This window comes from Euleptes europaea, chromosome 8 (genome assembly GCF_029931775.1).
Source record: "Euleptes europaea isolate rEulEur1 chromosome 8, rEulEur1.hap1, whole genome shotgun sequence".
NCBI lineage: Eukaryota > Metazoa > Chordata > Lepidosauria > Squamata > Sphaerodactylidae > Euleptes > Euleptes europaea.
In genome coordinates, this window is record NC_079319.1 from 27,848,376 (window position 1) to 27,874,165 (window position 25,790).

General features: G+C 42.2%; 2 protein-coding genes across 3 annotated transcripts; one reads left to right on the top strand and one right to left on the bottom strand.

Annotated features, from left to right (window-relative positions):
* Positions 1-3,532: 3,532 nt before the first annotated feature.
* Positions 3,533-6,557, top strand: RBM12B (RNA binding motif protein 12B). The gene is made up of 2 exons (XM_056854367.1): positions 3,533-3,730; positions 4,322-6,557. Exon 2 carries the CDS (start codon positions 4,350-4,352, stop codon positions 6,555-6,557), a length of 2,208 nt encoding a protein of 735 aa, XP_056710345.1. The 5' UTR covers positions 3,533-3,730; positions 4,322-4,349.
* Positions 6,558-8,474: 1,917 nt separating this feature from the next.
* On the bottom strand, positions 8,475-25,306 carry CIBAR1 (CBY1 interacting BAR domain containing 1). Of its 2 annotated transcripts, XM_056854369.1 has the most exons (9): positions 25,262-25,306; positions 23,152-23,386; positions 21,530-21,598; positions 18,478-18,579; positions 17,650-17,655; positions 15,730-15,834; positions 13,975-14,088; positions 12,674-12,793; positions 8,475-8,579 (listed from the first exon to the last, which is right to left on the bottom strand). In XM_056854369.1, the coding sequence occupies exons 1-9, from the start codon at positions 25,291-25,293 to the stop codon at positions 8,475-8,477; spliced, it is 888 nt and encodes a 295-aa protein (XP_056710347.1). In that variant the 5' UTR covers positions 25,294-25,306. The 2 variants fall into 2 exon arrangements, with proteins under 2 accessions (XP_056710347.1, XP_056710346.1); XM_056854368.1 differs by lacking the exons at positions 17,650-17,655; positions 18,478-18,579.
* Positions 25,307-25,790: the final 484 nt, after the last annotated feature.

A 25,790-nucleotide genomic window follows, 5' to 3' on the forward strand; every position in this document is an offset into this window, starting at 1 on the left:
CAAGCACAGTATGTAAATGTGAATAGCAGGTGTGGTATGCAGAAGAGTCTGTGATGTCCAGGGGAGAGATGGGTGCGGAGAAATCAGCACTGGTAATGAGCCATGAATGCAAGGTCTTTTATTCAGCCCAGGTAAATGCATTGACTTGAGTTTGAATATCAACTGTAATTCAGCAGTTTCTCTTTCCAATCTCCCTTTGAAATTCCTTTGTAAGAGAACTGCTACTCTTAAATCTGCAACAGAATGTCCTGGAAGGTTGAAATGTTCTCCCACTGGTTTTTGAATATTGTGGTTTCTGATGTTAGACTTATGTCCATTTAATCTTTGTCTAAGAGACTGACCTGTTTGTCCAATGTAGATTGTGGAAGGGCATTGCTGGCATGTGAGGGCATAAATCACATTAGAACAGGAAAAAACACACACGCAGAAACCCAGTTTTAACATTCCACGCTAACAGCATCTACAAACCCTGTACAATGTAACGTCCACAACAGAACACACATTTGTATCCGTCCAACCGAACCACGCGCAGGGATTTTTCGCGCACGCGCACTCGGTACCGACAAACGTCACACCACCCCCACCCCCGGAAAAAAACACACACACTTTCGAACAGAAATGATTGGTGGAGTCTTGAGCGTGTGACAGCGTGCGCGCATGCGTGTTTCTCGTGGGCGACGGGGGGACGGGGGGGAGGGGCGGAGGGGCGGAGGGGCAAACGACGCAGGCGCTCTTGCGCGTGCGCGCGGCGTCGTTCGCTTTCCTCAGGCGTCGAGGAGGCCTGGCGAGGCGGCCGGCTGCCATTTTGTTTGTCGCGGAAGGCCTTCTCCCCCCCCCCCCTTAGTGTGTCGTCGGCGGGAAGGAGAGCCGCTTGTGGCCGTGCGCGGCGGGAGTAGCCGAGAGGCGGTGGGGCTTGGCCCGTCGCCGGAGCCGTCGCGCTTCAGGCCAACGCGTGGCCCGTTGATCTGACGGCGGTCGCGGAGCCAGGGCCTGGTTAGTAGCACAGGGCCGTGCGCGGGTCGTGGTGGAGGGTTGGCTGGCTTCCGCCCGGGCGGTCCAACCCTGTGCACGCTTGCTAGGAAGGGAGGTTCGCTTAGTTCCGCGGAGGCTTACTCCCGAGTAAGCGTGCGGAGGATTGTATTCTGGCTAGGCTGTGTCTGCGGGAGTCGTCCCTACGTTGTATTCCGTGGAGGGGGGGGAGGGGGGCATGGCGGGGCGAGAGCCGGCGACGCTCCGTTGGGTGGTGAACGCAGAGTAACGACTACCGCGGGTTTCCTGGCCGATCGGGAAGTCGGCCCTCAGGTGGCTGCAAAATGGGAGGCGGCGCATACCTACGCCTTCCCGCTCCGATTTGCACAAGGCGTGCTGAGCAAATATAGCCTCGTTGATGTGTGTGTTGGTGCGTGCAAACTGACGACTTTTGGAGGGGCGCGCGCGCAACGAATCCCCCCTCCCCCAAGGCTAAAAACGTTCGCTAAGAACGATAAATTTAATTTTCTGCTCTTCAAGAAGAAACCCATGCCTGGTTGGCCACTGTGTGAACAGACTGCTGAACTCGATGGGCCTTGGTCTGATCCAGCAGGGCCTTTCTTAAGTTCTTAGGTTCCCCAAGTAACAAGAGTTCCTTGCTCAACGGGTTGGTCGACGGTAACTTCTCGAAGCACTCTGGATCTTTCGGAAACTGTTTTCCCTTGGATTATGCAAGATCTGTCATGTGAAAAACGACGCCGGATTTAATGGAACACAAGCACCATCCAGATTTGCATATATAAAATCTCTCTTGATGTCTCCCTTACAACGGCCCTTACTCTCTTAAGCAGTGAGCTTGAGCGTACCTTCTTATGCACTGTGGTATGGAGGATGCTGTTTTCTTGTCACAAATGTGTTATGACAGAGTATTACAGATTACTACTGTGATCAGTTTTTTGGAGGGGATAAATTGGTGGACGGAGGGGCTGTGGGAAGAAATAGAGGTGGCACTTAGAAGTTAATGTGAATGGACTTAACTAAGGGTTACTGAGGAGTGAAATGCATTCAGGGTTTATTCAATGGAAGTGATTGTTGCTGTGGGTATGGTGCCCCTTGCACTCAGATTATTTTCAGAGATTTTTTAAACACAGTAATATGGTTTAATGTATGGAGTTCTTTTTTTTGTTTGGCACCACCTTAGATTTTGCACAGATCATCTGGAGGAGTTTCTCTTGGTTAAACTTGATTGTTTTGTTGGGTTGTACTAGCTTTTCTTCTGACCCAAGAGTGAGGAGAGACCCTTTTTGATGCACAGAAAGTTTACACTGGCAATGGTGCTACTTGGTTGGACAGAAAGTTGTGTAGAATAGGGCTGCATTGAGGAGGGGAGTTGGGTAAAATTGCCCCTCTTTTCTCTGTCTCTGGTGGAAATTTTTGTAGGAATCCAGCTTGTAAGATTTTATCCTGTCTTCCATGGAATTCAAGGTGGAGTCCATGGGGCTCCCAAGTGGTCTTCCATCCAATCCTGAACAGACCCGGATCTGCTTCACTTCCATGACGTTCCGCATCATGGGCTTTCTTCTCACCGTGCCTTGGGACCTGACATTTCATATCTTCTTTTTGGGGTTTTTAAAAATCCAAATTCATACAAGTCTTGTCTTGCTTGTGTACATTAGTGCTGTTCTTTTATGCTGGATGTGGTGGTTTTTAAAATTTGGTCATCACAGAAAGTTGCTGAAGAACGTTTACAGCAGCTGTATTTATGGCATTTGTTATATATGAGTTAGAACTGTTTCTACCGTATTTGAACCTTTTTGTGAATGGGGATTATGGCGAGACCATTGCTGACATTGGGAATTATGCCATGGATTTCAGAGGATAAGAAAGCACTCTGTAAAAAGTGAACCAAACTTTGCAGACTGTGAGAGAATTCTCTGTGCCATTTTGGGATGCATGTATGTGGTTCAAGGAGTTTTTTCTCCAGGATACAGCTGTTCAACAAACTTCACAATCTTTGGTCTTTTTTTTGGTCCTGGAGATCAGGCACAAAAAACTTGGATTCTAGTTGTTTAGTGGAACACATGTTCCACTTAAAAAGATGGCGCTGTGTGAAATATTAGAAAGGCTGCAATCCTGTGCATGCTTATTTGGGAGTAAGCTCTGTTGAATTCAGAGAGATTTTCTAGTGTTTGTGCATAAGAAACTAGCAGGGAAACTGGAATGAGCTTAATCTGTATTTTCCTAGAATGTCATCTTTGGGGTTTAAAAAAATTGCAGAACTATCATCTTTATACATTTGGTGGAAAATGCAACGTTTTGCCGCACCCTTTAGAAACATAAGGATTTTATAAGAGCTGGACATCTATTTTTACATGGGACGCCATCTTTCAAGGACTACCAGCACTGAGGTTGAATTTTCATCTCTGTGGACCTACTGAAGACTACTCTTGGTATCTTCCCATCATTTACTGAAGTCATTTGTAATATCTGGATGTATTTTTAAAAGGGTATACAGGCCAGCCTGCTCTTCAGTTGTTCTTCTTTTTGTATATTCATGGGAATGGAGATGCAACTTAGGTCAAGACCACCCACCAACATGACTCTTTTCACTGGTTGTTGTTGTCCATGGTTATTGAAATACCCTGGTAATGTGGCACAGTATGTAATCCAACCTGTTTGTTAGCCATTAATTATGTTTCATTTTCTTTCCACAGTTAAGTTGATTTCTCAGACTTTTATCAGGCCTACCAAGTGAAAACAGGTAAGCTTCTAGAGCTTCACATTTGAGTTATTGTCCTAACGGAGGAAAGGAAGATACACAGTTGGATATCCTAATTATAGGCAATCGTTAACAGTGTTGAAGAATGACAGAATTTGCTTCATTGTGGTCTGTTGGTGGATCATGATGTCTGAAAATTCAGTGGAAATTCATGTCAGTTTTGGTAAATTTATGAGAATTCATTTTGGTATGAATTTTCTAGGCTTTTTGATAGTGGGTGGCAAGAATGCAAGGCCAGACATGTCATGTGTTTTAATCTCTATGGATATTCTGATAAGCTATAATATATGCTATGAATGTTTTTGTACACCTTATCACAGACAGTTGCTATTACTGCTTGTGACTGGTGACATAACAGTATAAAAATTCAGATGGAATAGTTAACTTGTTCTAGATGTCAATGTAAAAAATAGGTGTCTTGTGATTCTGAACAGGGGAGGGCTGTTTTTTTTTTTAATGTGTTTACTTTGACCGAGGTTGGGATATCTCTTTGGGAAGGTATAGCTTGAGGTATAGCTCTTACATTTACAGGGTACTAAAGGTTTGCTGTCATGTATACCTTTCTGTCCACAGGTGATTATTGCTGTGGGTTGAGCTCAGAATGGCAGTAGTCATCCGTTTACAGGGGCTTCCTGTTGTTGCGGGTACTGCAGATATTCGCCGTTTCTTCTCAGGATTGAATATTCCTGATGGAGGTGTACATATCATTGGAGGAGAAAAAGGGGAAGCCTTTATTATCTTTGCAACAGATGAAGATGCACGACAGGGAATGAGCTTTTCAGGAGGATTTATCAAGGATTCATGTATAGAGCTCTTCCTCAGCAGCAAGACTGAAATGCAGAATATAATAGACGTTAATCGAAAAAGATTTGATCATGGTGGGAGAAAGACAGTAACTGGGTCTAGGCGAGCAGGTTCTAGCAATTCAGGAGTTGAGAACCTTTCAAATTTAGTTGCAGCAATTAAAAAAGGATTTGGTAAACCCAGCTATGGTTCTCTGGATCACTTGGAGGATGACTTTCATTCCAGTGGCTCTCAAAACAGTGATACCGAGGTTTCAAAATCAACTTCTAATCAGTCCAAGAAAGAGTCATTTAACTCAGACGATGTGTATGTGTTTGTACGTGGGATGCCTTACTCGGCATCAGAAGATGATGTCCTTAATTTCTTCTCAGGATTGCAAGTGGAGGAAGTGATAATGCTAGAAAATGTGGATGGCCGACAAAATGGTGATGGTGTGGTAAAATTTGCTACACCAAGTGATGCCATGATAGGACTGCGACGTAATCGGGAGTATATGGGTTCAAGATTTATAGAAGTACGTCCCTCTAATAAAAGAATGTGGTTTAAGCACAGTAGAAGAGTAGATGAGAAAACGGATCATTCTTTCAAACGTTTTGCTCAGTTAAACAAGGAAAGCCCTTCAAGCAGAGAACATTGTTCAAGAAGAGAATCAAGTTACAGGTCCTCAAGAAAACAGTCCCATTCAAGGTCTCCTCCAAGGAGATTTTTGGCACGCTCCCGTTCAAGATCTCCTCCAAGATTTTTGGCACGCTCACGTTCAAGGTCTCCTCCAAGGAGATTTTCGGCACGCTCTCGTTCAAGGTCTCCTCCAAGGAGAGCTATGGCACGTTCCCGTTCAGAGTCTCTTCAGAGGGCAGCTGCGGAACGCTCCCGTTCACCTCTCGCTCATTCATCAAATAGTAGGGAGTTTTACATACATATAAAAAATCTGTCACCTGATGTTGAGAAGAGACATTTGAGAGCGTTCTTTGGAGCACTAGCTATAACTAACCACGATATTACACTTTTAAAGCAAGATAATAACTATGAAAAAAGAAGGGAGGCATTTGTGCTGTTCAGATCAATCAGCGAATATGAGACTGCACTGAGCTATCACAAGGAGAGTCTTTTTGGTCAAGCGGTTCACATTTTCCCCACTTCTAAAAAAACAATTTTGCAAATAATTGAATCCTCAGGAAGGAAAAGATCATCAGAAAGGCATCACCATGTAAAAGAAAAAAGGGATAGATGTTCTGGCCAAAAGACGTGTGTATATGTAAGGAACTTACCATTTGATGTGACAAATGTTGAAGTTCAGAAGTTCTTTGCGGGATTTAATATTGATGACAGTGACATACATTTGCTTTATGATGACAAAGGAATTGGATTGGGAGAAGCACTGGTCAAATTCAGAACTGAAGATCAAGCCCGGAAAGCTGAAAGTTTAAATCGTCGGCGGTTTTTGGGAACAGAAGTACTAGTAAGGTGTATACCTGAGGAGCAAATGCAGGAATTTGGTATTACTGTCTCATCGATGTCAAGTGAAAAGATACAGGCTCATGCACATGCTAGAGGTGACCATTTTTATGCTGTTGGTTCTCAAGGGCCACCAATGCCAGGGAACCTTAAGCATCCATCTGATTACAGATGTCCTGATGACTTCCTGTGCTCACCCGATCGTTTTAGAGGTCCTCCGCCTTTTCCAGATTTCGGTGGTGAAGGTAATCCTGGAGGTTTCCCTGAGGGGCACTTCGTGCCAGACTCTAATTTCAGTGGAGGCTCTGATCGCATCACTCTGATTAAATTAAAGAACATACCATTTCGAGCAGCTCCTAATGAAATTCTGGATTTCTTCCATGGCTATAAAATCATACCAGAATCACTTTCTGTACATAACAACAAGTATGGAATGCCTTCTGGTGAAGCTACCCTTGCTCTGGCGAACTATAATGAGGCAATGGCAGCTGTTAATGAACTGAATGACCGGCCGTTTGGCCACCGCAAAGTTAAGCTAACTTTAGCATAGATGAAAACATGCTGAAGAAGAAAACAAAGTACTTGTACAGTGTTACGTTTGAGCCAAACTCACATTTTTATTACTGAAAAATGGAGGCAAAACTCCTCAACGTGCTTGTAAATAATTTTACATTTAATTTAAACTTTATATTTTCCTCCCTGAACTTTTAGGGGTTTTTTGGGACATCATTTGATAATTTCAATAGTTCCAGCACAGATTTGCAAAGTGTATAGCCATGCGTTTGGTTGTGTATATATTTGCACCATATTTTAAATGTGCTCTTTTGCTAGTCTGCATCTTCCAAGCCATTAGTCAGCAAGCTTTTAAGTTTGAGTCCCCGCTGTATATACAAACAAGCTGTTTGAATGAGTTTCTTATGTTCTTGCCCATTGTTACATTCAATGGCAAGTTAAATTCTAGGGGTTTTGGTAATGTCTGCTCTGCAGTTCTTTCAAATAAATTACATCAATTGAAATATGTGGATGGTTATTTGTGTATCTGATGGATCAACACAAACTTGAAATGGAAGAAACATTGCCAGCGTGTACCTGTAAGGTGGTAAGTTACATACTAACACAAAATAAAATACATTCGCTTGGATCCTAAGCACAGGCAGAGTCATGCTTGAAAGGAAGGCAGGGAGGGCTGGAGGGAGAGGCAGGGACTTGGTAGGTGCCAGAAAGGCGTAAGTGGGCATTGTGGCACCCACAGGAACCACAAATGGCTCCCATAGAAGATAGAGCCATATAGAATCCCTCTTCACACCTGGGAATAGGAATGGAACCATATGGGGATTAAGGAAAGGGTGCTTACCAGCCCTGATTCTCCAGTGGGAAACCTTTTCATTTAAAAGAGGGTAGCCAATAACAAGCCTGCCTTACAGTGGCCTTGTCTAATTGATGAAAAGCTTGGAAAGCACCAAGGGAAGTACTGGTAGGCACTATTGTAGGAACCCTGCATTAGAGGATGGGTGTCTTCCATAAGTCAGGTGCAGTTTGCTGCACATTTTAAAAGTCTGTCCAGCGCACAAGGCATGCAGAAGAATTTTTATATGTCGACTTTCTCTGCTGCTTAAGGAAGAATCAAAGTCTATTAGTTCTGTAATGCTGAAGGCACTTACTGTATATGTAAAATACTGAAACTGCATTCAGAAAACCCCCCCTCTGCTTAGTGATAATGGTCAACTGCATTTTTTCAGGGGATATAGTTGATGTAGATGCAACTATGATAAGCATTTGGGTTGGGGGTATAGGAGAATAAGTTTAGAACAATTTGTGACCAAGGCTGTTACAGACCCCATTAACTGCTTTCTTCCACTATAGTGGGTTAGTGTTGTAGACCAGTGGCTATCAACTGGTGGTCCGTGTACCACCAGTAGGATGCAGTAGTAGTCTAGGTGGGATGCAAGGATTTCATAACAGTTACTGAAAATTTTTCCTCAATAACCAAGTCTACCTGCAGGTGTGAAATGCTGTTGTCTGCTGCCCCTACCTGTCATGGATTGTCCATCGGTGATGTTTTGGCATAGTAATAGTAATAACAGAATCCTTGTAAAAAAAATCTCTCGTCAGAACAAAGTGATCTTTTTGTTTCTCTCATGGTGGACCCAGGTACTTTGATAAGACTGACTGATGAGACTTAAGATTCTAAAGATTGAGAACCACTGCTATGGATGAACATTTTCATCAGCTGTAAAATCAGCTTCCATGATCTACTTGCAGAGGTTTTAAGGCTGAAGATGTAGCCTGTTATTAGGGTCCATGGTCTTGCACAATTCAACCAATTAGAGAACTGCTTGTTTAGATGAGATTATATTAATTAAACCCAAAGGTTGCTTATTTATGATAATTTTAATGGATAGTCTCAAAGTCATGTCAAGCATCAACACAGGTACTTTAATATGAAACGTTTTTCCAGTCTCCAAAGCTATCTCTCGTCCTTGGAGGCGTCTAATTCTTCCTCCTCCTCCTCGTCTTCTTCATCCTCATCTTCATCCTCCTCCTCTTCCTTTTTTAACCGATTCCTGGAAATCTACCACAGAATATTATAAATCAGATCTATTTTGTAACACAGTCTTCGAGGAAACAGGACAGAATGTAAGTATTCTGTTAAGGCCAGTTACAAAAATCTCTTCACTGCCTTATTTTTACAATATTTACTTCAAGAATATAAATAAGAACTGTTCGAAGGTAAGATAAATGTTTGCACTGGGTCTTTTGGTGTTGGATATCCTACCATTACACAGATACCTGGACTCTGGTAGTTAACATGTCTACTGCGAGGATATTAATTTTATTCTTGCTCCTGATAACTGGTAAAGAAAATGCAAGTGGTTTTCAGGGTAGAATGTCCTTTTACAAGCAGATATGGAAAACTGCTTTTACAATTTGTGAATGGCAGTAGCTTAGTCCATTGAAATGGCAGTGGCATGAACAGTACAGGAGAGAAGAACTATACTGCAGAAGTCAATGTGTGAGTTGAGGAAATGGTTCATTATCTTATAATTTAATAAGCATTAATAAGTGGCCTACAACTGTGTTGTTTTGACTACAACCTCCAGGTACTAGCTGGAAATATCCTGCTATTACAACTGATCTCCAGCCGATAGAGATCAGTCCACCTGAAGAAAATGGCTGCTTTGGCAGTTGGACTCTATGGCATTCAAGTCCCTCCCTTCCCCAAACCCCACCCTCCTCAGGATCCGCCCCCAAAACCTCCCGCCGGTGGCGAAGAAGGAAATTGGGGGAAAATGGAAAACATTTGGAAAAAACTTTTCTGAAGTATTTTTTCAATTCTTCCAACAAAAAAATTGGAAAGTTGGGAGAGCACTGAAAAAAAACTATGAAACGTTTTCTCTTAGAATGAAATACTTTTAAAGACAAGGTGGGTGTGCTGTAAACACAAAGCTCTTAAATCCAAGATGCATTTCTCACCTAACCTTTTGGAGGTAGCTAAAAAGGCAAATGCAATCTTGGTCTGCATCAACAGAAGTATCCAGATTACGCAAAGCGATGGTATCGCTTTACTCTGCTCCGGTTAGACCTCACCTAGAGTATTGTGTTCAGTTTTGGGCACCGCAATTTAAGAAAGATGTAGACAAGCTGGAACATGTCCAGAGAAGGGCAACAAAGATGGTCAGGGGTCTGGAGACCAAGTCCTATGAGGAAAGGTTGAAGGAGCTGGGTATGTTTAGCCTGAAGAGAAGACTCTGAGAGGATATGATAACCATCTTCAAATACTTGAAGGGCTGTCATATAGAGGATGGTGCCAAGTTTTCCGTCGCCCCAGAAGGTCAGACCAGAACCAACGGGTTGAAATTAAATCAAAAGAGTTTCCATCTAGACATTAGGAAGAATTTTCTAACAGAGCAGTTCCTCAGTGGAACAGGCTTCCTTGTGAGGTGGTAAGTGTTCCTTCCCTGGAGGTTTTTCAGGAGAGGCTAGATGGCCATCTGTCAGCAATGCTGATTCTATGACCTTAGGCAGATCATGACAGAGGGGGCATCTTGGCCATCTTTTGGGAATGGAGTAGGGGTCACTGGGGGTGTGGGGAGGAGGCAGTTGTGAATTTTCCTGCATTGTGCAGGGGGTTGGACTAGATGACCTTGGTGGTACCTTCCAACTCTGATTCTATAAGGGGAGCATTCCAGCCTTTCATTGTTTCTGTTGTCCTTTTGACCTGTCTTCCCTTGTGGATGATCTTCACACCTCTCCCTCTAACCACTGAGCACGTATCCCCAGACAGGGTAACAAGTAGCTTATCCTGCATTGCTGGAGGGAAAAAAGATCAGAAGGAGGTGGGGCACAGACTGCATCAAAATCTTAGAAGAAAACTGAAAGTTTCCTTGGGAACTGCGTTCTCTAATGAGTAGCCACTGAAGGCAGAAGACCGCATCGAACTGGAGCTGCGCCTAGCTCTACGGCTATTATTATAGACCCTTTGTGTGACTCCTTTTCTGACCAAATATGTTACTTACTGTCCTATGAGAAGTTAACCTGTTTATTCTATAAACAAAATTGCAAGTATGCCCAATACTTGAGAGAAAACTGCAAATTGATGCTCCCTCTGCTACCTTTGTAGAGGTACCTTAATTAATGCTATCTGAAAACCATAACCAAATAGTTCAACAGAAAACACAAGCTTTGTAGTAAATAGTGTTATTTATTACAAAGCTTGTGTTTTCTGTTTAACTATTTTTTCTGGTTTTCAGATAGCATTAAGGTACCTCTACAAAGGTAGCAGAGGGAGCATCAATTTGCAGTTTTCTCTCAAGTATTGGGCATATTTGCAATTTTGCTTATAGAATACAAAGGCATTTAACTTATCATAGGACAGTATGTGTTGCATATATTTCAATTTTGTACCAAAATGTCTTAAAAAACGGGGAAAAGATTCAATATTTTTGGGAAAAAATTCATCTGAAAACATGTGCAACCTTTTATATTTTGATGTCAAAATCAGTTACTGATGCATCTATATGGGAGTCTTAAGTCCTGCGCCTTAAGCCGATTAGAGATGTGAGGTACTCTTCAAAGAGTTGTGGGTCTGTGATATCATGCTACATCTGAGTCTGTTCATCTTTACACTTTTTAAGAATGAAAATCTGGGTATCAATGAATGCCCCAGCTAGAATGGGCAGAAGGGAAAGATGATTATATGGTTTTAGAAGAATTTATTAATATATATACTAAGAATGTATTGTATACACTTCCCAATTTGCATCCATTATTTTTACAAGTGCTTTTTAGTGCTCTGCTTCCTGTCGCCTTCATTTTTGAAGGGTATTTTTTAATGGATAGAGTACTCTCTCACCTACAGTTTGAAGGAGCACCAGGTACAAGCTACACTTACTTCAAGTGTGGAGCCACATTTTTTACTCCCACAGCTTCCCTGGTTTGGCTTAAAAGTACATCTACCAATAGACACAAAAACCTATTTCACTTTGAAAAGTCCTGTGTGCAGCTCAGGTCATAATGGATCCACAGTAAGGCATCTTACTGGACAGGGAGAAGCTTTTCTCACTCAATATTAGCGGGGTCATCTGCTGAAGCTGGAGGGTGAGAGATTCAAAACAGATAAAAGGAAGTATTTCTTCACACAATGCATAGCTAAATTGTGGAACTCCCTGCCCCTGGATGTGATGATGGCTGCCAACTTGGAAGGCTTTAAGAGGGGAGTGGACATGTTCATAGAAGAGAGGAGTATTCATGGCTACTAGTAAAAGTGGATACTAGTCATGATGCATACCTATTCTCTCTAGTATCTGAGGAACATGCCTATTATATTAGGTGCTCTGGAACACAGGCAGGACAATGCTGCTGCAGTTGTCTTGTTTGAGGGCTTCCTAGCAGCACCTGCTTGGCCACTGTGAACAGACTGCTGGACTTGATGGACCTTGGTCTGATCCAGCATGGCCTTTCTTATATTCTTATGTATCTGTCCGAATGACAGCCAGAACATTTGGCTAGGTGAACTACAAACAACTGCAACAACTAAGAATGAGTGTCCAATATTTATTTTAAAGTGGACACTAATCCTCAGTCTTAAGTAGTTACTATCATGTTTTTCCCCACATAGCAGCTGATGATTCTAGGTTACCTTTTGCTGTTAAACTGGATCATGGGGGTTTTCTCTAGAGATGTCAAATTTCCAGGAATTTTGGGAAAAAATGAAATATAGTAAACACTTCGTTTCCTGTCAAGCCTAAACAACAACTACTGGTTGAACAGATTCTGTCCTAGTATTGTGGTGTAAATATATAGATTAGAAATAGATTATGACAGAATTGCTATATTCCCTAATACAAGTACATGGGAAAATGTTTCATAGCTGTAAGAGGTAATGAGTAACAAAGATGAGCATGTTTTTAACTTTTTTAAAAATATAAATACCTGCTTTAAATTACTGGCTTAGATCCAAAATGCTGTGTGTGGAGTGAGGCTTACAGAATGAGGTTTTTCAAAAATCCCTCCTCTTGCTGCATCCCACTGAATTTTGCATGCGGGGGCAAACTGGGAGGGAGGAATCAGCAAGTACCATTATGCTGGCAGATAAGATCCTTTGGGTCTAATCCAGAGTTTATCCTGAAACCTTTGGGATGAGGCAAGATAATATTTCTACTGTACCTGAACTATTCCAGTGCAAGACTTGGATGAACCAGTTCTCTGGAGAGGAGACTTTGAATTCGCACGTACAATGTCCAAACGAGACTGGTGCTCTGGAGGATACAGAGAGCTCCGGAATACCTGTTCAGCAATTTCAAAAAACTTCATGTTGTAGGTACTTTAAATAGGAATCTTCAAACGTTCTACCTCAACAACCCTTTTCACATCAAATTGTTTCTGAAAGAGGCCATGTTTCTTTACCATAGAAGCTCAGCATATTGCACTGGATTCAGGAGAAGGCTCTAGAGCAGGGGTGTTGAACTCATTTGTTATGAGGGCTGGATATGACATAAATGTCACTTGGTTGGGCCAGGCAATGCCTTGCCAGCCCAGATCGGGACTGTGTGCGTGTGAGGGTGTCTCGTGGGCTGGATAAGAGCTCAAGGGGCCGGATCTGATCTATGGGCCGTATGTTTGTCACCCCTGCTCTAGACCATACACTTATGTGGGACACTGGGCAGAACTGGTATGCTTTCATAACTGTAATCTAGGATACATTCTCCTACAGCCATACATTATGGGCAATGGAAGATAAGGGTTTCTTTTTAAAGAAAGTTTGTCCACCTTTACTGATCTCACTGAGGAACATAAAAAAAATTGCAGGAACAAGAATCCTAATGATTCTGAGGAACCCAGACTTAAAGGTGCACTTTGAATAACTAGACTAACGTTCACCTGCAACACAGAGTGATGTTCTTAGATATAAATGATTTATTTAATAACTATTTGTGAAACGCATCATTTTCTTTAAAAAACACCAATATAAAGCTGCTTGACTGACAAAGCATAATCCCTGACTACCAATGGGGACTAGAGTCAATGAGAAGCCCACCACTGCAATTTATAGTGTGATCTTTGATGCTCATAAACCAGGAGCCCATATATTTTACTGCGAAAGTGTGCCTAGGTACATCCAGCTCCCGGTGCCAAAGAGACAAATTATTTGTTTTTAAAAACAACAAATGTCTAATGATCTTGAAGCAATTAAATATGCCCGAGTTGCACTCATGTCCCCCTTGCCATGTAAACACTTGGCTCCATTCTCACAACAGCAGGTGAAGGGCAGTGGTTTGGATTTAGACCATTGTCAGACTATATTTTCAAATAACTTCAGTTATTTTTATGCCAACGTCATAAGAACTAGATTTACATAAGGAAAAAAACCCCACTTGGAATTAATGCTACATGTACTTTTGTAGAAATATCTACATTTGGGCTACTGTAGTTTTTTTTTCCTATTAAGAATGTAAGAGGGCTCTTACCTCTAAGTCTTCATTCTCATCAATGTTTTCTATAGCTTGGTAGGCTGCTGTGTAAATCTCTAAGGCTTTCCCATGGAATAACATCTCAATTGCTATAAATTCTGAAAATACGTTCTAAAAACAAAATAAGATAAAAGTGTTACATCCTTGCAAGCCAACTTATTTTCCTCCGATGAAAGCCCTGATAATAAATAACTGGGGTTGTCACTATGTATAAAACTCTTAGCCTGATTCATTGTAAACTTTGGATAACAAAAGAAAGTATCTTCTAAGTAGAATCCTCTGTGCAGTAGGTGTCTAACCCTTTCTAAAAATTTTTAGTGAAAAGTAACAAGAGCTGAAGTGGAACAAAATACATACAGAATAGAAAATAATATTAACTTGCAGTAGGCAAAAGTATGACACAAACTACACTGCCTCACCAGCAACAAAGGGGGGAAAAACTTAACCCTAAAAATAACAGAATTAAGTACACAAAGGTCAAGGTTATACAATGTAAAGGTTATCTCAATACAAAATATGTATATATTTATTACAGGCTAAAATCAATTAGGAGCCCCGTGGCGCAGAGTGTTAAGCTGCAGTACTGCAGTCCAGGCTCTGCTCACGACCTGAGTTCGATCCCGATGGAAGTCGGTTTCAGGTAGCCAGCTCAAGGTTGACTCAGCCTTCCATCCTTCTGAGGTTGGTGAAATGAGTACCCAGCTTGCTGGGGGTAAAGGGAAGATGACTGGGGAAGGCACTGGCAAACCACCCCGTAAACAAAGCCTGCCTAGTAAACTTCAGGATGTGACGTCACCCCATGGGTCAGGAATGACCCGGTGCTTGCACAGGGGACCTTTACCTTTAAAATCAATAACATACATAAGGACCTGCAATAGCATGCCAAACCAACATGTTCATGTAAGCATACAACACAAATAGACATAAAATCACAGAGTTAGACTTTGGCCAAATGCCCTCCTTCAGTGGTCAAAACGATCACAGTACCAGCCTAAAAATATACATGACTGTATACAATTCCTCATCCGTTTTGTACCTTTGGGTACAAATTACACTGCCTCTTGATTGAATATAACATGCTATTTCTTTCAAGTTATACACAAAAATTACTACAGTCCTTTTCCATTGGTCCAAAGGAATTTTCTTCTAGTGAAGGGGGGAAGGGCTGTCATGAGTTAGATCCAATGATCATGAGCCGTGGAGCTCAGCTCGTAGAATGAGACTTTCTTCTCTCCCACTGCAGAGCTCCACAAATTGCCCAATTGCTGTTCCTGGAGGTCCCAAAGCCCTGACACGATGGGAAGAGTTGGGAGGGTTCAGTTCTGCAAGCTGAGGGTCTGTTCATGGATCACTGGATCTGGCCCAAAGCCTCCATCAATTGTAAAAATTAAAGATGTGACTGAACAATTTGCATCAGTGGATTTTAATACATCATGTTCCAATTCTAACTGTGGTAGTGCCTTGTATTTGGCAGCAAGCAACGCCGAGTTATTCAATATTTACTTGGAAAAGGATTCAGAGCCTTTCTGTGGATGAGTCTGTTTGGCATCCTGAAATCCTGCAAGTCCCCAATTCCACTTCCCTCCAACACTGTTTTTCTACTTTGGAGATTGGGCACAACTTAACTGGTTTCGTTTTACCTACAAATGCCTGTCAGTTGGGGAAAATATTTTCCCTATTGTAAAGGGGGGAAAGTGATCATTTTCCGAGCCCATGCAAGGTTATTAGTTTACATTACAATTCTGTAGTCACCTTTATGTCTTTTATTTTTTGTTTTTCGAAGTTGTCAATGGTTTCCTCCAACTGTCGACTTGTTCTAGTAGCATCCAGTGAAGCTCTCTGCAGTTCACTTTCAGCCTTCAAATAACAATACAATTAATTATTGTGCAAGATAATGTTTTAGTCTGCTGTACAGTCTGGGACCTGCTGATTAGGCTGCCATGGAAATGCATCTGAGTACAGTTTTTAACATCTACAATTCCAGGCTCTGAAACAAAGCTAAAGCTGCAATAATATACTATCATTGCTACTTTAAGATAACTATAAATTGCATATTTAGCAGAATGTCTGGAAGAATAGCATTTTATTTCTACCCCGCCCTTCCCCGGCAAAGCCAGGCTCAGGGCAGCTAACATTATAGTTTAGTACATAAACAATTTTTGAAACATTTTAAGCAAAGCTAAAATTATAACATTATTAATAATAATAGCATAGCTATAATTAACTGGTGCCATATTAATTTTCCTTGTAAGGAGGGATGTTCCAGTGGCAGCTGTTCTGATGTTTGATGTCATGCCACAGGGGGAGGTGGGCGGGGGTGAATGGGGAAAGAAGGAATGGTCAGGAGTTTAGGGAGAAAAGGATAAAAAGGGCAGGGAAAAGGGAGAGGAAGGGAGGAAAAAGGGAAGGGGAAGGGAGGCCAGTTCCAAGATGGATACCGTTGCTGTTCTCAACCATAAGCCTCGTGGAACATCTCTATCTTGCAGGCCCTGTGGAACTGGTTCAAGGCTCGCAGGGTGTAGGTTTCATTAGATGATGTACATACAAATACAAGATCCCTGCATAGAGGATTAACATCTTGGAAGGACACATACACAAAAGATCATGTATGTGTATTCCAGATTAATTTGGAAAAGTTGTCATTAGATCTATATATTTCAGTTCCATATAGGAGCATGATTCCATATATTAAGTGACAGAAGGGAAAAACTTTCACCCCGAGTATAAAAAGTGAGCGCATGTTAACGAATGATCTTAAAGTGATCTTAAATATGAAAATGTATGAATTGGGTTCATAAAGAGAACACGCAGCGGCAAAACTGTGAAAGGTAAGCAAGTTAGTAGCAGGAGACAATTTACAGCATCTGAAAGCATGGCAGTCCTGGAAAGATGATGGTGGTGGATTGGAGTTGGGCTGATAGAAAATGAGTTTGGTCCAGACAATGAAGCATAAAAGGAGATCAGAGTGGGGAATGGTGGCCAACACCAGAAGTGCATCACATAGCAGAAGGACCAGGAATGATGGGTGAAGTGTCATTTGAGTGTGAGGTTGGCTTAAAGGTCTGGGACTAGGAAGCACAGGAAATGACTTAAGAGACATTGCAGAGAAGATAAATATGACTACGGTGAATGAAGGGAAAATTTTAGATGAGAGGCAAGGAAGAGAGAAAGGAAGTAAGAAGACTGAAGCAATCCAACCGAAAACGCCACAGTAAATACAAAGGGACGATCTTTAGCATTGACATTTAAGCTCTCTAGGTGCTATTTGTCTGGTGCCCCAAGCAATTTCAATACACTACTTCTATACTAGAAGGGAAGTGTCAGTCCCTCAAGAGAAGAGGACATTTCTAAAACTATAAACTTAATTTCCCCCCCTCCGTATAAAACTATTTTAAAGCAAAAAAAAAAAAAAGCTGACCACTAAATGTTTACATGTGTTTAAAAACTGTTCCAGCTTTTCAAGCCCCATTTCAGCAGAAAGTACATGATTTGCTGAATTAGATTGCCGCTGGTGACATCCCATGTCTGTTCACGGGTACTACAGCAGTGGATTATAATAATTTAGATGTAAACCAGGTTCTGTCCAGTATTCACAAATGTGCAATAAAAAACCTAAAATAAACATCATTAGAAGATTTTATTTTGATATTTTATCTCAGAAAAAAGACAAACCTGTGACTGTTGTGGGTAGTGAAGGAAAATATTATTTTTAAGTTATAGAAAATATGAACACCTTTTGGGACATTTGACATACCTAATGTGTGTGCGTGTGCATCAAAAAGCAACTCAGTAGTCTGAATCCAGGCATCTTCTTCACTCAATGTCATCTAATTCCCATCCCCACTTCAGTTCCCTGTCCCACATGGTGTTTGTCCATTCAGGTCCCATGATCCCCCGGATATTCCTTTTGGTGATCAAAAGGGACCCCCCTCCTTCCTTTTTCGGCAGTGGAGAAGCTGGATGGGTCTAACCAATGGATTCCTTGTATCTTTCTGGATTAGGTACAGCACAAAATTATCTGTTTGCACTCAATCTCTTGCATAAGCGGAAATGCAGGGAAAAGACTGCAGTAGCTGCTTGTGCTAAGTCAAGATCTTGTGCAACCAATTTCTGGGCGCTATAATATACAGAGAGGAAAGCAGTAGGTGTTGCATATGATCTTGTGGATGTGGAACTGCACTAAGTGTTTACATTTGTGCTTTGTTAGTCTTTAAGGTGCTTCTGGACTCCTACTCTTTTCTATTACATTTCCGCTTGTTCACCACTGGATTCAAACCTCTGATTGTCTGGTATATTATGGATTCACAAACATTACAAAAACCTTTAAATTTAAGAAGCGAAAGAAGTCCGAGTTCTTCCCAAGAGCCTCATCTTATCAGAAGACCCTCTTAGATTCATTCTGATTTCCTAATGTGTAGCATTCTTATGTAGTAAGAATGTCTACTCACTTCAGAAGTGTTAAATAATAATTATTTTTATGTTCACGGTTATAAAGGATACAATAATGTGCCGATCTGATGGATTACGTTGACGGGTCCTTTCCAGCTGAGACAACTGCTTGGCTTCTCGATTCTTTGCTGTTAAAGCTGCTTTGAGATCCTCCTGTAATTATATTTATAGATATAGTTAAGAAACAAACACGATTTCCTGCTCATTTGAGGTTCCTGATAAATTATCAGCAAGCCAAACCACTTTTATGAATATTAATAGCATTGTTTTATGCAGTATTTGGGGCATGTGCTAAAATGTTATCAAGATCAGTTTATGTATCAGGAAATGTATTTCCTCTCAGTTTTAAGAAATGCTAGTGGGTTCAGTTAGATTTTCATTTCAGTTTAATCTAAACCATGATTACCTAGGATGTAAAACTGCAGTTTCTAAATAGAATAGGTATAGATTAAAGGCCAAATATATTTAACTCACAGAGGAAAAAAGACACCCACAGCTTTAAACCTTGTCTAGCTTAACTATGTAATAGATCTTCAGTTAATAATTCCAATCTAATTGAGTTTTTCAGAGTCAAACAATAACCTGTTTATTATTTAAGCACTGCTGTGTTCAGTTTTGGGCACCACAATTTAAGAAAGATGTAGACAAGCTGGAACGTGTCCAGAGAAGGGCAACAAAGATGGTGAGGGGTCTGGAGACCAAGTCCTATGAGGAAAGGTTGAAGGAGCTGAGTATGTTTAGCCTGAAGAGGAGAAGACTGAGAGGGGATATGATAACCATGTTCAAGTACTTGAAGGGCTGTCATATAGAGGAGGGTGCCAAGTTGTTTTCTGTTGCCCAAGAAGGTCGGACCAGAACCAACGGGTTGAAATTAAATCAAAAGAGTTTCCGTCTAGACATTAGGAAGAATTTTCTAACAGGTAGAGCGGTTCCTCAGTGGAACAGGCTTCCTCGTGAGGTGGTAAGCGCTCCTTCCCTGGAGGTTTTTAAGGAGAGGCTAGATGGCCATCTGTCAGCAATGCTGATTCTGTGACCTTAGGCAGATGATGAGAGGGAGGGCATCTTGGCCATCTTCTGGTCAAAAGGGGTGTGGAGGAGGGAGGTAGTTGTGAATTTCCTGCATTTTGCAGGGGGTTGGACTTGATGGCCCAGGTGGTCCCTTCCAACTCTATGATTCTATTCTAGAAGCAGCCTCCATGGGAATAGCCTTTTTAATTTAAAAAAAGGATGTTTTCCATGAGTAAGGAATCCAGCATCATTTCAGAATCCCCCATGTTATTACTACTATTGATTTCATAAACCAAAGGAAAGTACTTCTCAACCATATAGGTTCTTGGGAAAACTTACAAGGAGTTAAAAAAAAAAGAACGCACAATGAAAAAATAAACATAAAAATAACCACCACAAACAAACCATTCAAACAAGGACAATGTTTGAAATTTTTAAGGCTGTTTTAAAAACAGCAGTACCATCAATATTTTAAAATGGGGGATAGCATTAAAAAGATTAATTAGGTAGGTCCCATAATATCAGATTTTTTAAACATTCTGCCAACAAAAGAAGGGAGTGGGGGTGTCTGATTATAAATCTTTAGTCCCTAATGGATAAACAATTATTATCTTTGCAGACATACTATCTTTTAAGCAATTGGCAGATTCCTTGGTTCCAGTATTTACAGATTAAAAGTTCTTTACAAACACTAAGAAAAGAGGAAATGAGAAGCCAACAGACAGGTTTTGAAAAATCAGCACTAGCCGGTGAAAGGAATATACTCTCTAAGATTTATAATTATCTATTGGAGATTGACAGAAAATGGCAAAGCTCTGAACAACGGGTCTGAAAGCCCCAGTAAATCCAGAGGTTGACACATTCGTGTTGAGAAGCGGTTTAACATTTTCTGAAAACATCTCTACCAAAGAAAATTTAATAAAAATGCTGTACCACTGACACCTTGCACCCTGGAGAACCTGTCACCAGCTGGAGAAGCTGACAGAGTGTATTCATCTGAGTAAACTAACCTGTCCGTTACATGGCCAAAAGTCTGAAAAGTTTGAAAAATGTGATTATTTTTTTTGCTTAGAATGTGCAGTTAGTTTGAGCTTGTATATTTTGATGACTATGTTTAGTAATTTGTGTTTTAGATCCTTATTTTTATTTGGTTTGTTTTAATAGTGTTTAAAAAAAACAAGAAGGGGGAGGAACAAAGACCAATAAGACTGGAACAACAAACAAGTTTTATCTGGCCCCCAAAACTCACAAGACTCAGTTAATAGCTTAGTGTTCAATAACTGGAGTACTACAATTCAGAAGATCCAGTTTCTTGGGTCAAAAAGGAAAGAAGTAGGGCATCTGCTCTAGGTCCTTTAAGTACTGCGGTCCCAAGCCGTTTAGGGCTTTAAATATAGTAATGAGAACTCTTGAGTTGGGCCTGGAAGCAAACAGCAGCCAGTGCAGTTTCTTTTGACATTGGTGAGATAGTTTTCTTCTAGGTACAGCTGGTGAGCCATCTGGCTGCTACATGTTGTGCCAACTGAAGCTCTTGAATCATCTTTACAAGCACATTACAGTAATCTATCCTGGATGTGATCAGAGCATAGATAGCTGCGGCCAAAGCCTGCATTTCAAGCAAGGGCTGAAGCTGGTACACCAGCCGAAGCTGATTAAAAATACTACATGCTACGGAGGTGAGCTGTGTCTGTACATGCATACCCAAATACAAGAGCACCCCCAAGTTGTGACCCTGCTCCTTTAAGGAGAGAGTGCAGCCTTAGCATGACTCCTCAATCCATGATGGGATACATTATGAATTTTAAAGTGTCATGGGCTCAAGCAGTAATCTCCCAGCTCAACTTTCTGACACTAGTTTTCCAGATAGAAGCAGAACCACTGGAATAGCGTCTCCATTCCTCACCTGTGTCAGCCAGTCCAGAAGGATACAGTGGTCAATGGTATCAAAGTATTCTGAATCAGATAATGGTAACCCCATATTCATGTGTACAAAATGAAATCATTATTTGAAGACAGTACAATTTTATTACTGAAATGCTTCTCCCTCTGAAAAAGGAAATATCTTAAGAATGTAAAACAAAACCCCAACACTTACTCTCTTAAGTTTTACAATGGTCCCATAACTTTTCAGGGGTTCAACCACTTTAGCTTCCAATCTTTCCACCTATAAAGAAAAGCAATGAAGAAACATCACTATATTTTGGCTACAAATTTTAAACTGTGTCCCACAGACTTGAATGCAGTTCAAAAATACAAAAAGAGAGACACAAATTGAGTAGTAATGATATTCATATTGTAAACTCAGTATTTTAAAAATTCAATCTGCACTTTGTGTGTATGTGTGTGAAGTGCTGTCAAGTTGCAGCCAATTTATGGTGACCCAGTAGGTTTTTCAAGGCAAGAGACAAACAGAGGTGGTTTGCCATTACCTTCCTCTGCATAACAACCCTGGCGTTCCTTGGTGGTCTCCCATCCAAGTACTACCTGGGACCGACATGCTTAGCTTCTGAGATATGATGAGATCAGGCTAGCCTGGGCCATCCAGATCAGGGCAATCTGCACTTTGTGTGTGTGTGTCGTCAAGTCACAGCTGACTTATGGTGACCTTGTAGGGTTTTCAAGGCAAGAGAGGTTTAGAGGTGGTTTTCGATTGCCTGCCTCCCCATGGGCCGAGATGGTTCTGAGAACTGTGACTGGCCCAAGGTCACCCAACAGACATCATGTGGAGAAGCTGGGAATCAAATCTGGTTCTCCAGAAGAGTCTGCCACTCTTAACCACTACACCATGCTAGCTCTCCTGCCTTAATAGACTAAAATGAAATACGATTGGCATATCACCAAAACTCCAACATAATGGCATTTTTGAGACTCCAAAGAAGTTGTGGAAATAATTTAGCAAACAAAACTACTTATTGTCAGAAGGAAATTTTAATATTTCCTCATTCTGTTTCAGTAATACACTGGGATCAAATAGCTTCAAGTTTGCAATTAACTCTCACCCTCCCCCCATTAAAATTGGCCTCCATCAACTAAACAGCTCATACTTTGGTTGACCAACTAAATTGATTAAAATTACATGAAGTATGTTTTCAAAGACTGGATTTTCTGGCAAGAAATAGGGATGGGTAGAAGATGAGCAAAGAAGACAGAAAAAGGAAAGGGCTGGAGATTGGGCTGACATATGAAATCATGACCATCAGCAGCTGTCTCAAGGCAATGATGATTCCCTCCACTGGCCTAGGCTAAGACCAACCACAATTTGGGTCCACCTCTCCCAGAACTGTCTCCTGCAGTAGCCATTACATTGCTTCATTTATATAGCAGGTTGTATTTGAACATGGTTCTTTCCTATCTCTTCATTTGGTGTCATATCTGTTACATTATGAGCTATTACAACAGATCTGTTCTATTCTTTATCGCACTAAAATACCTTAAGTGCTTAATAAATATGTCTGGGAAAAGTAATTACAGAAAGAACAGGAGCCACAAAAAAAAATGTTGGGATCCAAATGCTTTGCTACATTTGTGTGCACTTGGAACAAATGAGCATATCGTAAACGCCCACAGACATTTGCCAAGCCCACAGCATTTATTTTTACTCTAAATGGATTTGGTCGTTGTCTTAAATGGATAATGCTAAGTTTGCTAATACTAAAAATGGCCCATGTTTTAAAATATTAACATTGAAGCATAAAGGATACAAGTTAAATTTTATACCTCAGCCTGGCGATAATCTTGAAGTTTGGAAAATTCAGTTGCAAAATTTTTTAATCCAAGCTTTAAATTTGGTGTTTCTGTTGCTGCATAAGCATGTATCTCATTCACTAGAAGATCTGCTTTGTCTCGCAATCTGGCTGTTTTTCGTACATATGCTGCAAATATTTGGCACAGTTCACCAAAATGGTGTTCCACATTCGACACTGCGTCCCGCATTTGTCTAGTTTGATTGTCCCTAGAGAGAGGAAGGAGATAACACAATAAAGTCAAACTAGGTTGACGCAAACCATAGACTAAACAATTTTACAGCACTTCTGCGCATGTGATCTTAATTTTACATTTGCAGCCAGGGGAAAAAACACAATGGATTTTGTTTTAAATTATCACAAGAGCTCAGAGTAGGAAACATGGGTTAATGTAGCATAAAAGAGAGCCAGGACAGTAAACTGGTTAAGAGCAGCGGACTCTAATCTGGAGGAACAGGTTTAATTCCCCACTCCTGCACATGAAGCCTGCTGGGTGACGCTGGGCCAGTAACAGTTCTCTCTCAGAACTCTCTTGACCCACCTACTTCACAAGGTGCCTGTTGTGCGGAGAGGAAGGGATTGTGGTTGTATGCCGCTTTGAGACTCCTTTTGGTAGAGAAAGGCAGGGTATATACAAAGCCAACTTTTCTTTTAAAAAGGTAATTTTCATACATGAAATTTAAATCACTTGTTTAGATCCTATGGATTAGTTCCACCAGTTGTGGTGCTTTCCTCCCGTGAGAGGAACCTTTCCTTGATGCAAGAGGCTCTTCCGCCACTAGCAGAATGGATCTGTAGGGCCCAACCTAGTACTCGCTGTTATCAATTAAATGTCTCTCTTGAACTTTCTCCTATGGCATTATACCTCATTGTGGTCCTTCCCTTCTCTTCCGCTCCCCAAACCCAGCCCTTCTGAGCCTCCACCTCCAAATCTCCAGGAATTTTACAACTCAGAGTTGGAAGCCCTGCTAGTATCTAAAAATGTGCGCGCGCACAAATTTATGAGAGCGAGCTCTTACACAGATGCACACACAGGGCAAGGGGAATGAATGACTGTCGCGCCAAAGTCAACCACCAGAAGATGGATGGGGTTGGGCAGTCCCGAGGACAAAAACTTTCCACAATCAGCGATGGCGGGGCGTTGTGTGTGTAGCGGGAATCTACCAACACAGGCCGTTTACGCACGGGAGGTTTCGCCTTGGATCTGCCGCTCTCCAGGTGCACATTTTCCCCATCCAAATTCTCAAAACTCAACAATAAGCCCCCCATGCAGAGTTCTGAGAATTCGGATGGGGGGAAATGTGCATGTAGAGAGCGGCAAACCCAAGGCAAAAACCTCCCATTGCATAAATGCCAAAGGTGTCTCCGGCAAGGGAAAAGGGCTGTCCTTCCCCCGCCCTGCCCCCCCAGAGAGAAAGCACAGTTTTTGTATTGCTTGGATTTGCTGCTCTCCAGATGCACATTTCCCCCATCCAAATTCTCAAAACTCAACAATAAGCCCCCATGCAGGGTTTTGAGAATTGGGATGGGGAAAAATGTGCATCTAGAGAGCGGCAAACCCAAGGCAATAACTCCCAGGCATAAATGGCCACAGGGACTGCGAGGGACCCAGACATTGGGCAAAAACGCACGGTCGCTTTATCCTCCTTTAATCCCTGTTTCAGCCAGGATTGAATGCGTGCGTTTCACCTGATGTGCGTTCGATCCTGGCTAAAACAGGGATTAAAGGAGGATAAAGCGACCGTGCGTTTTCAACCTTTGTTTCCTCCAAGCTCATCAGAACTCTGGCCCGGAACCAGAGCACAGCGCATGCGCACAGCGCCCCCGCCAGGGAGCGTAAGCCGACAGGTGGCGCTCTCGGGTAGGCAGCTTGCGAGACGTTCAGCTTCCTGGAGCGCATCCAACTGGGCGAAATGTGCCCAGAGAGACACCCGCCTGCCCAAGGCGGCGGCGGCGGCGGCTCCCACCCCAGGCGTGGTCCCTCCCCCTTAGGTCTCTATGAAGCGGGGCCCGCCTGCGAAGAAAAGACGGGGAAAGCCTCGGGGCGGCGCCTGGGCCTCCTGCCCCGAAGCCACGGCCGTTACCTGGCGTCCGGCCTGCGGCCCAGCATCAACATGGCGGCGGCAACGGCAGCAACGGCCGCGGCGAGGACGGCAGGGGTCGCGGCTAGGCGCGCGCGCGCGCGTTCCGCTCCCAGCCGGTTGCCACGGAAACCGAGCGCCAGCCCCTCCCCGCCCGCCTTCTAGGGGGGAGGCGGTGGGGCGTCTGCGCATGCGCTCCTTGGCTCGTACGCGTGGCGCTGTGGCGAGGGGCGAAGGAGCGGCGCGCCAAAAAACAGCGCTGCTCTGGCTTTGGTTGGGTAGGGAGGCGGGTGGAGGGCGAAAACGCACGGAAGGTTTTGCCTTGTATTGGCCGCTCTCTAAATGCACATTAATGTCTCTAAGGCCATTTATTCATGGAATTTGCCACTCTTTAGATGCACTTTCCCCCCATCCATATTCTCAAAACTCAACAATAAGCCACCATGCAGAGTTTTGAGAATTCAGATGGGGAAAATGTGCATCTATAGAGTGACAAATCCAATGCAAAACCTTCCATGAATAATAGTCTTAA